A 15,387-nucleotide genomic window follows, 5' to 3' on the forward strand; every position below is an offset into this window, starting at 1 on the left:
CAGTCAATTGCAATGAATTTCTACATGTTTCACACATGCATGATAAACTAATCAATTGCATTCATGTATAGTAGCAATATATATATATATATATATATCAATTTAATCAATAAAATCAGTTAATTACAATGAATTTCTATATGATAAACTAATCAATTGCATTCATATACAGTAACAATATATATATATATATATATATCAATTTAATCAATAAAATCAATCAATTGCATCAATGTATAGTAGCAATATATACATATATATTTTAATTTAATCAATGAAATAAGTCAATTACAATAATTTTTTACATATTTCACACATGGCAAACTAATCAATTATGTTAATGTATAATAGCAATACATATTTATATATCAATAAAATCAATAAGTTATAATGAATTTCTACATATTGCACACATACATGACAAACTAATCAACTGCATTCATGTATAATGGCAATATATATATATATATATATATATATATATATCATCAATGAAATCAGTGAATAAATTTCTACATATATCACATATAAGTGACAAACTGATAAATTGCATTCATATATAATATATATATATATATAATCAATGAAATCAGTCAATTGCAATGAATTTCTACATGCACACATACATGATAAACTAATCAATGTTATTCATGTATAGCAATATATATATATATATATATATATATATATATTTCAATTTAATCGATAAAATCAATCCATTGCAATGAATTTATACATGTTTCACACATACATGATAAACTAATCAATTGCATTCATGTATAGTAGCAATATATATCCCAATTTAATCAATAAAATTAGTCAATTACAATGAATATTTATATGTTGCACATATACATGACAAACTAATCAATTGCAATGAATTTTTACATGTTTTATATATATGTATATATATATCAATTTAATTAATAAAATCAGTCAATTGCAATGAATTTTTATATGTTTTACACATACATGACAAACTAATCAATTGCATTAATGTATAGTAGCAATATATATACATATATATCTCAATTTAATTAATCAAATCAGTCAATTGTAATGAATTTCTACATGTTTCACACATATATGACAAACTAATCAATTGTATTCATGTATAGTAGAATATATATATATAACAATTTAATTAATGAAATCAGTCAATTGCAATGAATTTCTACATGTTTCACACATACATGACAAACTAAACAATCACATTGCATTATATATAACCAGAAATTAGTCAATTACAATGAATGTCTACATGTTTCACACATATATGACAAACTAATCAATTGCATTCATGTATAGTAGCAATTATAATTTAATCAATGATTATTACAAAATATCAAATGAAACAAGATGCTTGTCCACGAGCACTAGACCTTCTTCCCCATTGTGACCTCTTTGTTGAAGCTTACACTTTCTCTTGCGCATGGAGAGCAACATCGGATTTTTGAGAGGTATTCACATCTGACCTAACTACATGACCCTCACTTACATCTACTTTCTAAGGAGGATCTACATTAATCTCATCCCCTTGGTCAGGTACCTCCTTCACCCTCTCACCATTGCCACTACAGGTGGCCGCATATTCAACTTCATTTATCAAAGCATTGAGGTTAGCAACAACCTCTTAGCCAGTTAATGGGTCACCCTTCCCCTCCTTAGATTCTTTTGGGATAAGAGACAAGATTGTGCCTAGAAAATGCTCAACTTTTCTGCATATTTTGCCTTAATACGGGCCACTTTGAAATTTATAGTTGTTCACTATGCGACAATTCAGGTTTTTTTTCTGGCTCAATGCTTGAACACAACTGTATGTGATTATTGATGGTGCATTTTTTATGAAAAATGTCAAGCACCCATATTTGCTTGAACACAACTGTATGTGATTATTGATGGTGCATTTTTTATGAAAAATGTCAAGCACCCATATTTTTTGCAATGGATGTGGCTCCCTCTCTACCCACTTCTGCATACTAAATCATGCTTCAAAATTACCATGATGACCTAGTTCATAATTTTTCGTTGGATTTTGTTGTTATGCTTATGGAATTTCAGATGATGTAAGTGTGGTCCCCTTCGACACGAACTTCTTCTTATTGGCCATATTGTATTAATAAACATATTCAATTTTTTCTATAATAACAATTGAGGGAATATTGAATAAGCATTGTAAAACAAACAAACAAACTATTTGTATTTCAAAAAGCATTTAAAAAATAAGGAACATTGTGCTTACCAGAAATAATAAAAAAACATTTCATTTTAAGCCAAAAAAACAAAAGTGAACATTATTTCATTCAGCTGTTACATAAAATAGAACAATGTTTGATTTAGGGCACATTGTGCTTACCAGAAAAATACATTGACGATGGTTCTATAGCAATGAAATGCTTTTAATGAATAGTTGCTGAAAATAGTTGTCAAAATTAGTTGTCGGAAGGAAAGCAGGTTGCAGACCATTGGTTGGGGACAAAAGACAAAAAAAAAACTATATTATTCGAAAATAATCAAGTTGGGGACTACAGCAAGTTTCTATATGATTTTAGAAAATATTTTGCAACAAATAATCAATATCGCATATGTGACATACTTTCACAAATAGTCAAGTACAATATTTGTAATATAAGGTGATTTGCAAATTACGTTATGCAAGATCATGTAGTATATGCGAATAAGTAAGATATTTATAATTTTAGTGGGGTGTCGTAGATAAATTTATATGATATCATGTCGTATATAAAAATAAGTAAGATATTTGAGAAGTTGGTGGTAAGTGGTAAGTGTAGTTTCACACATAAATTTATGTGATTTCGGGAAGTATATGAAAAAAATAGGATATTTGTGAATTTAGTGGTAAGTGGGGTTTTGCACATATATTTTTGCAATTTCATGAAGTATATGTGAAAAAGTAGGATATTTATGAATTTAATGGGAAATGGTAAGTGAAGTTTCACACATATATTTTTGTGATTTCATGGAATATATGCAAAAGAATAGGATATTTGTTATTTTGGTGGTTTCAGTTTCATAAAAAAATCGCAAATAAATTTATGTGAGTCCGTGAGGTCTTAGTTTCTGTATAAAAAAACCTGCGATTCTAGATTTAAGTGAGAGTTGAAACTAGCCGATGAACAGTATAATTTTATTGCAATAAGGCATAGATTCGCAGTTGCAAAGGGTCCTAATGATATTGGATATTTGTGATTTTGTACATTGAAAGAATATAAAAAATTATAGTTTTTAGATAATCGGGTCAAATGATCTATCCATACAGTATGGTCATTTTCCGAATTGAGGCCTTATTGCGATAAAATTGTACCTCTCACTTAAATCCAGAATCATAGAATTTTTTATGCGGACCTCACGAACTCGCATAAATTTATTCGCAAATTTTTGATGAAACTGAAACTGCCAAAATCGTAAATATCCTACTCTTTCACATATACATTAATATGTCGCATAAATATATTTGTGAAACACCTCTCACAAATATCTTATTTTTTCGCATATACTTTCCAAAATTGCATAAATTTATGTGCAGAACTCTATTTAAAAAAACCCAACAAAATCGTAAATATCTTACTTAAATATTTATAATTTTTTATTATATATGATTTTTCTTAATATTTGTGATTTTGACAAATCATATATATACTCATTTTTGTTCAAGGGTTTCTTATTCTCGTTTGTGTTTGCAAAGAACTTCTCTGTAGAACCCTTGCAGTGATTCCTATATTTTGAGGAGGTTCCATACAATATATACATGTGTATTCCCATGCATATTATTTTTTTAATATGGCAGCCTACAATCAGGGGTGTGAACAGATCCAGCTCGCAATCATTGAATATCCTCATGTGTGTCCCCATGCATGTTTGTGTTTGGTTGTTACTATTGATATATTTTGTATATTTTCTTGTGTTGTCCTCGACTTCTCTAGCCACCAGATTTACCATTTAGGGTTTACTGTGTTTATAATTTTTTTCATAGAAATATATATTGTTGTATATTATTTATGATTGCTTTTTTGTCCTTTAGTTAATATTTGTTGTTCTTGTGTTGATGTAATAGGGATAGGGTTCATTGTGCACAAGCATTGAAAGACTTAAAGTACACTATCGTGGTTGTTGTAGGCAGTCAATGATGGCGTCTGAAAGGGCTAAAGTACACTACTGTAGGTCTGATTACATTAATTGAAAATCTATAGTGCTCTTCAAAAATATTACCTTTAAGAAATTTGCAACTTTGATGTTTCAATAAACCAGATGTGGCAGACTTATTGAGCCATCGACATAATTATTCTCTAAACTTAAACAACCAAGAAATATGAATAGATGTTGAGTAATATGATATAAAATTGATGTTATTTAGTAGTAATGTTTACTTGGAAATATGCAAAGTTAATGAATGAGCACTTAAACAAGAAGTAGCTGATCAATATAATGATGCAAATCCTATGAAAAATGTGCATGTATCTCAAACACTATCTATCAAGCTGAGTTATTTGTCGATTATCCAATTGTCCCAAACAATAAACGATATTGATGTTGTACATGATCAACAAATCACTACAAAGGATATGAAACCATGTAGGCAAAGAAGTGATAGTGATCTTTATCGTAATAATTTGAATGACATACAACCTTCTCGAGCATACGACAATGCTAGGTATAAGTTATAATTTTGATGTAATTTATAGTTGAGATATAGGTGTGACGATGAATGTGATATTTTGATGGTTAATCTTGAATATTGAAAATGTGAGAATGATGCATGCATGAAAGTAAATAAAGCGATAGATACAATGAATTTTGATTTAATTTGTGCAACAAATAGTTAATTAGTGGTATCAACTATCATGTTGACAGTGAACAATCGGATGATATTAATGATGATGAGTATACTATGTCTATAATAGAGGATGAAGACAATGATCATATGTGACAAATAAGGGCGAGTGAAAGTGATACACCAATGACATTTGAAAATGTAAACCCTTGATTCTCGTTCAATGGGTTCTCATACAATGAAGAACAATTGAAAATCATTAAAGCAGAGATATCTGATTTGTATGAGCAATTGCGTAATGAAAGACTTAATGATTGTGAACAATTCTAATGGCTATCAACACACTCAAATGATCAAGAAATTATTTTAGGCAAAAAGTTTAATGATATACAACACTACCGCAAGTTTTTAAAATATCATGTGATCAGGAATAACTACAAAAAAAATTCTTAAAGAGTTTCAATGACAGAGTCACTGTCGTATGCACGAGGAAGAACACTCATATGACAGTTGATTGTTCTTATAAGATCCATTACACAAAAGTACGTAGCACAGAGCTCTTTCAAGTGAAGTATGATAGCGAGTATACATGTGGTAGATTGTTGACAACCTTTTAGTGAAGAAAGTGTCTTCAAAGTAGATTTCAGGTATTATTCACAAACGCATGCATGATAACTCGAAGATAACTCTAAGAAAAATCATGAATGACATCAATCGCGAGGAAGGTGTAGAGGTTACTTACAAACAAGCATGGCGTGAATGGAAACACACTAAGGTTGCATTATATGGTTTATTCGATGAGTCTTTCAATTTGCTTCCTACCTATTTGGATCATCTGATGAAGGCTAATCGATGATCACTAGGGTATATTAAGATCGATCCAAAAGATTGATTTAAGCCCTTTCAGTCATGCATTGATAGATTTTTGAAAGGATGCCCTTTAGTTCTTATGTTAGATGGCACATTCCTAAAAGAAAGATACACAAGTATGTTGTTGTCGACCCATACTATTGATCCTTGTGGTGAGATATTTCTGATAGCATTTATAGTTATTGACAAGGAGTCCAATGATTCATGAACATGATTTTTAGAGGTATTAAAATATGAATTCATACACTTCAATGAGTTTATAGAAAGAGAAATATTGACATTTATCTCAGATAGGCATCCAGGTTTAAAGTACATTGTTTCTCACACATGGCCTACATGTCATGTTAGATTTTGCATAAAGCATTTAATGATTTTTTAAAAAAAAAAAATTTGATTCATCACTCAGTGCACTTTGGTAAAGTGCAGCTCAAGCAGTCACGAAAGAACAATGCAATTATTTTCTTGACAAAATTAAGGAACAAAGCACATACACAAATAATTTTGTTGTCATTGATGTGCATCCAAAATATTAAGCTAATTGTCACTTTTCAGCGAAAAGATATGGCTACTTAACATATAATAGAACAGAAAGATTTAATTCATAGATTCTCGTCATATGTGACAAACCCCTAATTTCACTTATTGAAAAGCTTTGTCTCATGTTGATGAAACTTTTTGAGAAAAAAATATTGCAAATAATCAATATATATTCTTCCTGATGGGGGATAATCAATATTTATTCTTCCTGGTGACAGATAATAAACTACATGTCGCTTCACCTACTCTTATAGTTGTCTATCCATAAAAAATGACTCGCAAAGCAGGATGACTTAAGGTTAATAGACGGAGAACATAACACAGATATTGTGTCATACAAGTGCAGTGTATGTGGTGAGGTTGGCCACAACAGGCGAATGCATGAATATATATATATATATATATATATATATATATATATATATATATATATATATATATATATATATATATATTAACGAATTGCTTTTTTGTGTGTATATCTAGTATTGATTAATGAATTGCTTTTTTGTGTGTATATCTAGTATTGTTTAATGAATTGCTTCTTTGTGTGTATATCTAGTATTGTTTAATTAATTGCTTCTTTGTGTATATATCTAGGTAGTTTGAGATGTATAGTCGTAAACATTTTCGTGGTACAAGAAACTTCAAAAAGCCCAGAGGTTCGAGCAATATGAAAAAACCTATTGTACATCAAGTATAAGTAATATCCTGAATCAATCACATGTGTATATGTGATATTAATCATTATTAGTTTATTTTATTGTTAAGAACATGTTAATGAAAAAGGAAAAGCTATAGAAGAGAACGCCCCAGAGCCTTAAGAGCAGAACAAATATCGCGTTAGTTTTGCATATTAATTTGTTTGCCTTTTTTTTATGTTTGCACTTAATTTTGTTTATTCTTTTGTTACCAACCTATATTTACTATATTGCATCTAGCAATATTTGTAAAAAGATTCCAAGTAGTTCACAACAAGGACAGAAAAATAAATAACTCGTCGAGAACTCTTTACTTTACCTTGTATTTCTCTGTGAGTACGAAAAGCGATGTTTATTATTTTACTACCGATTAAAAAAATCATTGATAAACCTTGTTTGTTTACAACAAATGATCGCAATTAAATAACAAATTGAGGCAACTAACTGCCTAAAGAGCAGTGACTTGCCGTATCATTTTACAAATAAATTTACAGATGTTACACTAGATTTATGTTGTAGAGCACTGAGTTTGAAAAAATGAACATGAAAGAGAAAAACTTCATAATGTACAATTTCATGTGAAATACATATTTAGCAGATAAAAATCTCAAACAAATAATATAATAATATTACTCATTTTTTTTATATTTGTAATATATATTTTTTTATTATCTCTTTTTAGTGGATATGTGATGTAAGTTTATTTTTTTATATTTTTTTAGCCCAATTTGCGTTTGAGTGTTACAAAGATTGAATGTAGTATTCCTCAACAAGAGAATGAGTAACTCATTTTGTACATAATTTCTTGGAATTTATTTGTTAACTCATTTTGTGCATATGCATTTTTTTTACTTGATATTACCGTAGCATATATGTCATACAATATATGCATTACTTGAACAAAAACTTAAGATGTACCAATATAAGAAATCGTATAATCAAGTTCAGCATAATTGTTAGTTACCTAATTTCTTGTATTGAATGTAACTTTGTAATTGTTAAACTTAAGTTATCTAATTTTTTCAAACCACCTCTATTTAATTTTATAATTATATTGACTTGTCTATAAAAACAGTTTGACAAAACATTCAAATAGTAAAAGTTTCACAAATATACTTCATATACAAATGAGTTTAAAATGGTTGCCAAGAAAAAAGCAGGTTGAGAACCAAAAGACTCACACAAATGCTAACTGAACCACTATTTAGTGATGACAGTAAACTAGGATTTCATGTAAGTTCTGGCTGAACATCACTAGTGTACTAGGGTAATCCTTTACTGAAGGGATTGACATCACTTGGTTAGGTCGTTACGCAGCACACCACCCTGTTAACTTTATCCCAAAACAGCCATCTATATTGTTTCTTCTCAGTCTTAAACTTGCCCATTTATACAAAGCTCTACAGAATTCTTAACTAAGAAACACAAGGTTCTTAAACAGAGCGGACGGCACGGTGGCTACTTGGGGCCGACGTCCTTCAGAGCAAACATTTGTTCCTCCCCCATGGCCGACATCACAGTGATGACCAAATCCTTCCCTTCGGCAAACCCATCTTTGATCTGTTACAAGCAGCACAATAAGCTATTCAACACACCTAGATGAAAGTCAAATTCCAAATCAAGGCAAGTGTCAACTTGTTACATCTTAGAATAACGACAATATCAGCAAGTAGGGATGTAAACCGTTGGGGTTCGGGTTGGGTCTTTCGGGTTCGGGTCGGGTCTAAGCATTACCAAGTCCAACTTAATTGGGTTTGGCCCAATCAGATTCAAATGAAAAAAACCAAACCTGGATCCAACTAGCTTAAAACCCAGTATTTACACTTAATTGGGTCGGGGTTTTAGTCGGATTCAGGTTCAGGTTTGAATGCAAAACTTAATACTGAACTCGGATCCAGATTTGGCTACCAAACCCGCTTAATAGACTCAGATTACTCAGATTCAGGTCGAGTATAGATTGCGCCCGAACTGTTTACATCCCTAAACCAAGAGTTGCAACAACCACGTTCTCAAGCTCAATGAAGAATTACTTGAGTACACAGTGACTAGCCCCGTCCTAGCTTTTCTAATAAATAACCAAACCAATATCCTCACCAGTAAAGCAGGAACTAAAAAACTAGGTCAACCCAACAATCTGACTGCAACACAGCAATTAAAATGGTGACATAACCACAGTTGCAACCACACAAATGTGCTTGCTGGCACGGGCACACAGAGAGAAATTCTATACTACATGATACTATATGCGAGCTCTACCAGCAAAATTATCCAACAAAAGCACAACAGTGTCAACAGATGGGACTATATAGCTTGCATTACACACATACAACCATGACAGAATTGCACTCTTTGAAGATTGTAGATGCGTCACCCTTACCTTCCAAGGTATGATTTGGCTCAGGGCCAACGGCTCCATATAAAACATGTTTAAAAAGAAATCATGAAAACAGTATAGGCCTATCTTCTACGATTGATCAAACAAGAAATTCAACTTCAATGACACTGTTGCACACCGAGCTTAGCCAGACACAGTGATGGGATGTAACACATCGGGATTTGGACAGCAATTTCACAGAATGTAGGAACCAGAGCATATTTTACATTTATAAATTTAATTGTGAAATGCATATAGCATTTACATAACATGTCAATCATGCTCCAATTTTGCACCCATATATTATTCTGACGGGAACTCCATGAAATTAGCCATACGTTACATTTTATAGTTGAGGAGGATTCTAAAACCACATAAAAGCCAAGTTTCGTGTTCAACAAGAAATACAATACAAACCATCACATAGACAACCAAAAGTATCAAAAACAATATCAACAAAATCAAGAGCTTTACAAGAACATGAATCAGGTCATGAACATAACACTGATAATGCTCAACACATGCTTGAGCATTTATATGAATCCAATATCATCTTGGGTGTCATGTTGAGACAAATTAACAAAAGAAATATTAACCTACCGCTTACTTCACAACCTAGCCGTATGCCTAAAGTGCAACACAAACGGCATCATACTTTCTGCAGAAAACACCACTTCCAGCAGGAACATGGTGGTGAGAGCGTGATAACAAAGGCAGACGTTTTTGTCAGTGCACTGCATTTACAATAATATAGCTAGGCCAGAGACAAACCTGGGAAAGCAGAGGCTCATCAGTTGGGAGTCTAAGATCATCCTTGGTGCCTCCAGTTTCAGTCAAAAGACTCACCTGTTAGATGTAACATATTTGTCCAACAGAAGTCAGTAAAAGACAGAGAACGCTAAGTTGCCCATTTGGCAAGAAGGGGAAAGGTAACTTACAAATCCATCTTCAGAGATGTCAATCAACTGATAGTCAGTACGAGTAACGTGAGGAACCTATGATAGCATAGGATCGAACGTGAAATCAAAAGCTATATCAAAGTAGCTTATCACACTCAAGAAACAATCTGCAAATCAAAGAGAAACACAAAAAAGCACTTACATCGCAGTTATGGGAGGACGGGACAATATCTTCAAGCTTTCTTCCTGTGAAAATGTCAATCCCCACGAAGTGACATTTGGCATGACCATGCTTGCCAGTCTTGGAGGTCGAGACTTCCACAACCTGTTGGAAATGCCATCGCTTAAACTAACTGGAAAGGTATAGTTAAATAATAACATTCACAGAAACACAACCATCAACATCAAACAAGCAAAATACAACGATGGTCGATTTGCACAGGGCATGGAAAACCTTGCATGCGGTGTATGTAGCTAGCTAACTGCTTTCATGTTCATTTTGCAGTAACATTCGTTGGTTGATTAACTGTCTATTATGTCTAACTGAAATAACTTACCACACTTAGCACTCAAAAAGGAAAGAAGAGAACAAAATAAATAAAAACTGCATAATTAAGAATATACAAGTTGCCCATACTCGTTAAATTCTCATGATTCAATCAAATCGCACAAAAGAACGAGGAAAGAAAAGACGGAAGGGTGTGGGTGGGAGTGTGGGTGTGTGGGAGGGGGGAAGAGATAGAAAGCTTAACTCCATAAGACACTACCAATTGATGAACCGAAGTAATCAACCAGGTAAGCTGTCAATGACAGTTACCCAGTTTCCCTGCGTTCCTATGACACTGACCGAATACAGACACAACTAGAGTTTGGCATGGGAAGCAAAATACTCCAAAAAATCGTGTATAAAAGGCGCATATCCAAGATCACGATAAATAAAATCCTGCCTGAAACATTAGTACTACATAATAAATGACCACTTATCGTTAGATTACACAAAATAGCAGTCAGCACAAAACCAGATGGTTGGAAGGATCAAAAACCTCTAAAATACCCAACAAAACTATTTTCCAAACGAAATCCTGCAGAAAAGTTCCGACAAAATTCTTAAAATAAGCATGCCTTGCAATTCAATACTACAAGGATTGCAAGAGAATTAAAGTCTCGTCCACAACTGCATCAATCGATCCAGTCCCCATCCTCACAGAGAAGTAGTCACCCGAAGATCATCAAATCCATCTCAAAGAAACACTTGTACCAGTAGGAACAAATAGATGCAAAGATAACCAAAGTCTAAGCTTTTTGCAGGGAATGGGCGGGAAGGAATAGGAAACCAAATGATAAGAATCAAAGCATCAACGCTACAGAACAACAAGCGCAACAAAGAAAAACAAGGATACCCACAAGTACGAATAAATTTTGCAGGAAAACCACAAAACATCATATACACGAGCAGAAACGGGATAATCACGATTCTCCACATTCATAACCGCGCAAAGCCGAATCCAATTGCGACGCAAAACTCGACCTTCATCGATCATCACACGAGAAACCACATCTTTGGGATAGATAAAACATCACGTTTGGAAGCAAGAAAATGGTAGGAAAAGTGCATGTAGGAAAGAAAAAATGGCAACTTTTTCAACCATTCTGAACGAGAGTAAGTTTTTCTAAAAAAATGTGTTTTTTTATAGGAAAAATTCCTCCACCCCGTAAGTGAAGGAATTTTTTCTATCAAAAAATCTTTTTTATTAGGGCAACCATTCACCCACAACACATCTCATGGCATGGGGCTGCCAGAGCATCATCCATCTTCGACTTCCACCCACCACCATTTTCAGGTCTCTCTCTCTCTCTCTCTCTCTCTCTCTCTCTCTCTCTCTCTCTCTCTCTCTCTCTCTCTCTATATATATATATATATATATATATATATATATATATATATATTCACATTTTTCATTCAATTTTTCTCATGCTACACAAGCTAAAAAAAAATCATTTAAAAAAATTATCATATCAAATCTTCTCATAGGAGTTTTTTTTCCTGTGAGAATTTTTCTTGACAGAAAAAAAAAACAGAAACCCTTCCGATGCGTATCCAAATCCAACAAAGCGCAGATCATCCGAAAGCGGGTTCCCGATCACATCACACAACCAAAGAACAAGGGAAAGAATCACCTTGCAAGGACGGTTCTTGATGACGATGTATCCGTTCTTACGGATCGTTCCCGCCTGCTGAGGGTACGTCTTCGATGCTCCCGCATCGCCCTTCGCCTCAAAGTGGTGCTCCTCGTCCGACATGATCCCTCGCGCACAGAGAGAGAGAGAGAGAGAGAGAGAGAGAGAGATGAGGGTGGAAGAAGGGAGAGCGGAGAGCGCCCCACAGGAGAGAGGGAGAAGGCCTGAGCGAGTCACTTCCCCTATTTATGGTCTTCCGGGAAAGCGAGCGTCTCGGTACGCTCTTCCTTATCTCAACTCGAACCGAGAAACGTTTGGCGTCCGGAATCCGGTTTTCGGCTGTCGGATCAAAGCACGAGTGGACGGTTCTGATGGTCCCCGGGGGGTGAGTTGGCGGCGAGAGGAGAGTCGCACAAGAAAGGGTAGTGAGAAATCAAAATATGACATGACCATTCCGCGAAAGGGAGCACCCTACTTCTCCAGTACCAACTCTGACGCGTGGGGATATTCATTTAAAGTATAAGGGTATTTTTGTAAAATGTTATCACCGTCTTTTTTTTAGCGTCTTGGGAGTTGCAAAGAACGCCTTTCTAGGGACTGGGAGTGTTTGGATAAACGCCACTGTAGCCATTTTTGTCTTTTTGTTGGAGGTAAACCGAGTTCGGAATTTAATCGAGGTAGGAAGTTCTCATGTGAAAATTTTTCTTTTGTTTATTTGACATGTGAAAATTAAGTTGCAAGAGAGAGAGAGAGAGCAGCTTGTCATATTAAAAGTTTTATCCTTAAAAATAAAGAAATTTTTCATATAAAAAATTAAATATTAATTTTTTTTTGTGTGTACGAAAAAATTTCTCTCATGGAGAACAATTGGAAAAACTGTGCCTCTTACTTTTTCACCCACAACCCTAAGTTCTAGGGTAAGGGAGCATTATCCATCCAAGAAGGCTTTACGAACCTTTTTTTTTTTTGGATAATTAAACTAAAAGAAAAAACTCTCATCGCTGACCGCACATTTTTTTTTTCTGAAAAGCAAGTTAGGGTTAAGTAGAGCCCTAACCAGTTTACAACTATACCATTGGGTTTTGAACCTGCAACTTCTCAAGACATGGTGACCTGCAATAGCTGCTTCTACCAGGAAGCGGAACCCCAGTTGGTAAAATCCCTGAGGCTCCCCTGCCCCACCAAAATTCATTAGTCTTTGACCTTGTGGTAAGGGATGCCACCAGTAGGTTTCGAACATGTAACATCCGGTCAACTTACTTGTTGACTTTATAGTTATGAACTTGCATCAGCCGAAAATGTGGCTAAGAATATATCCGGCAGACTTCAAACAAGTTAAAATGTCCATACTTGTTTAGCTCCGAGGTCATGCTCAACATGAGCTTTTTTCTCATGCCAACATCGTGGCCGTATATTTTTATTTTGGATGAATGCCACGTTGCATATAAATGTTCAGTTGACTTTTTAACTTTTCAAAATACAAAACGAACGGCCACGATGTTGGCATGATCCAAAAAGCTCATGTTACCTGATCTGCTTCCGTTTAGCTCTTGATAAATTAGCGCAACTTGAACACCACCATTCACAAGATTCGAAACACGAGCCCGGTGGGAAATTCTCACCCAGGGTATCCAAACCCACTATAGGTCAAATATCTAATTCAGCAAAATTAGATACCGAGGGAATGGGGCTTAGGGTGGAGAACCCATGTCCACTTGTCGGCTTGGGTTGCACAAGTGTAAGCAACACACCCAACCCACGAATCGCATGGTCCTCGTTGAAATGTGGGCTTTATTTAGAAGGGACTTAATGACGTGAAGGAGTGGCATGCTATGTGGCGAAGAGTAAGGTATGCCAGCATGTTTAGAGGTCGAAGAGCTTGAACTGACTCAAGAACATTAGGCATATGAAGCAGAGCCAGGAATAGGTGCCATCACATAGCACACTCAAAGTGTGATGCTGCACCCGGCTGTCGTCCATCTGATTTTGGGCCCCACAACTGACAGACTGTCAGCCCAGTTAAAGATAAAATCATCAGGTGGAGCGCTGCACTAAAAGTGTGCAATCACATTGCACCTGATCTTTATTTGTGTGTTTGGGTTCGCTCGGCCCTTAACACAAGGACGAAGGCCATAACGAGGTTATCAAATGTCTTTAGAGTTTTCATTCCACGTGTAAGGGCACATTTAGGTGCAGCAGCAGCGGATGTTTCGGGGACTAGCCTTTCCGTCCTAGCCAGCTAGGACCCAAACAATGAGTCCAGTCAAGGGCTTAAATTTAAACCCAGAATTTGTATCTAGGGACACATACGACTCAATGCCCATTACAGCCAGGGCTAGGTCTCACAAATTTTCTAAGAAAATAATTGAATACATGGTGAAACTTCAAAATATAATTACGTAGATCTATATATATATATATATATATATATATATATATATATATATATATATATATATATATATATATATATATATATATATATATATATATACTTCATAATGATATTATACTAAATCCTAAAGTTTGATTCAAAACGCATAAAATTATTTGAATTGCAGCATCAAAAATTTTTAAATGATTAAACCCTTTTCATTTTATACAGTTTGACAAAGAATGTGGTTTTTAAGAAATTTTTAAGGTTTAACCGAAATTTAGAAAGATCATTTAAAAAACCTAAGTATAATTTCAAATAAAATGAAATAAATAAAATATTTTCACTCAAGGGTGTGTGTGAGAGCATTTCTGAAAGTTTTACAAACCCTAGAGAGTGTGTGGGGGCTCTAGAGGGGGTACTACTGAAAGATATTTCAAAAAAAAATCAAAAGATAGAAGCTCATAGGGGCATTTTTGGGCTGGATATTTACAAAAGTGTCACCGCCTAGAAGGGTGTGTGACACTTAAGTGAATGAACCACAACCCTTTATTTTCCAGATTAAGTCCCAACCATTGGATTAAAACCGTAAAACCTTAAGAAGGAGAGAGAGAGTTCATTCTCTCATCTTTTTTCTCTCCCTTCTCTCTCCTCTCTCTCTC

At 34.2% G+C, this 15,387-nt stretch overlaps 1 protein-coding gene across 1 annotated transcript; it reads right to left on the reverse strand.

Moving 5' to 3' along the window:
* Positions 1-7,975: 7,975 nt before the first annotated feature.
* On the reverse strand, positions 7,976-12,554 carry LOC149813136 (eukaryotic translation initiation factor 5A-like). Its single transcript, XM_089991584.1, has 5 exons — positions 12,352-12,554; positions 10,376-10,498; positions 10,213-10,269; positions 10,046-10,120; positions 7,976-8,460 (listed from the first exon to the last, which is right to left on the reverse strand). The coding sequence occupies exons 1-5, from the start codon at positions 12,472-12,474 to the stop codon at positions 8,359-8,361; spliced, it is 480 nt and encodes a 159-aa protein (XP_089847710.1). The 5' UTR covers positions 12,475-12,554; the 3' UTR covers positions 7,976-8,358.
* Positions 12,555-15,387: the final 2,833 nt, after the last annotated feature.

Source organism: Nuphar pumila, chromosome 16, assembly GCF_984573655.1.
Source record: "Nuphar pumila chromosome 16, dmNupPumi1.hap1.1, whole genome shotgun sequence".
Taxonomy (NCBI): Eukaryota; Viridiplantae; Streptophyta; class Magnoliopsida; order Nymphaeales; family Nymphaeaceae; genus Nuphar; species Nuphar pumila.

What these genes read in the sequence shown, in the direction of transcription:
- LOC149813136 (XM_089991584.1), bottom strand. Translation starts at nt 12,474, where the DNA reads ATGTCGGACGAGGAGCACCACTTTGAGGCGAAGGGCGATGCGGGAGCA. An exon ending in ACATCTCTGAAGATGGATTT is followed by an intron (nt 10,121 to 10,212) that starts GTAAGTTACCTT and finishes TACATCTAACAG; the next exon opens with GTGAGTCTTTTGACTGAAAC. An exon ending in ATGAGCCTCTGCTTTCCCAG is followed by an intron (nt 8,461 to 10,045) that starts GTTTGTCTCTGG and finishes TGCTTGTAACAG; the next exon opens with ATCAAAGATGGGTTTGCCGA.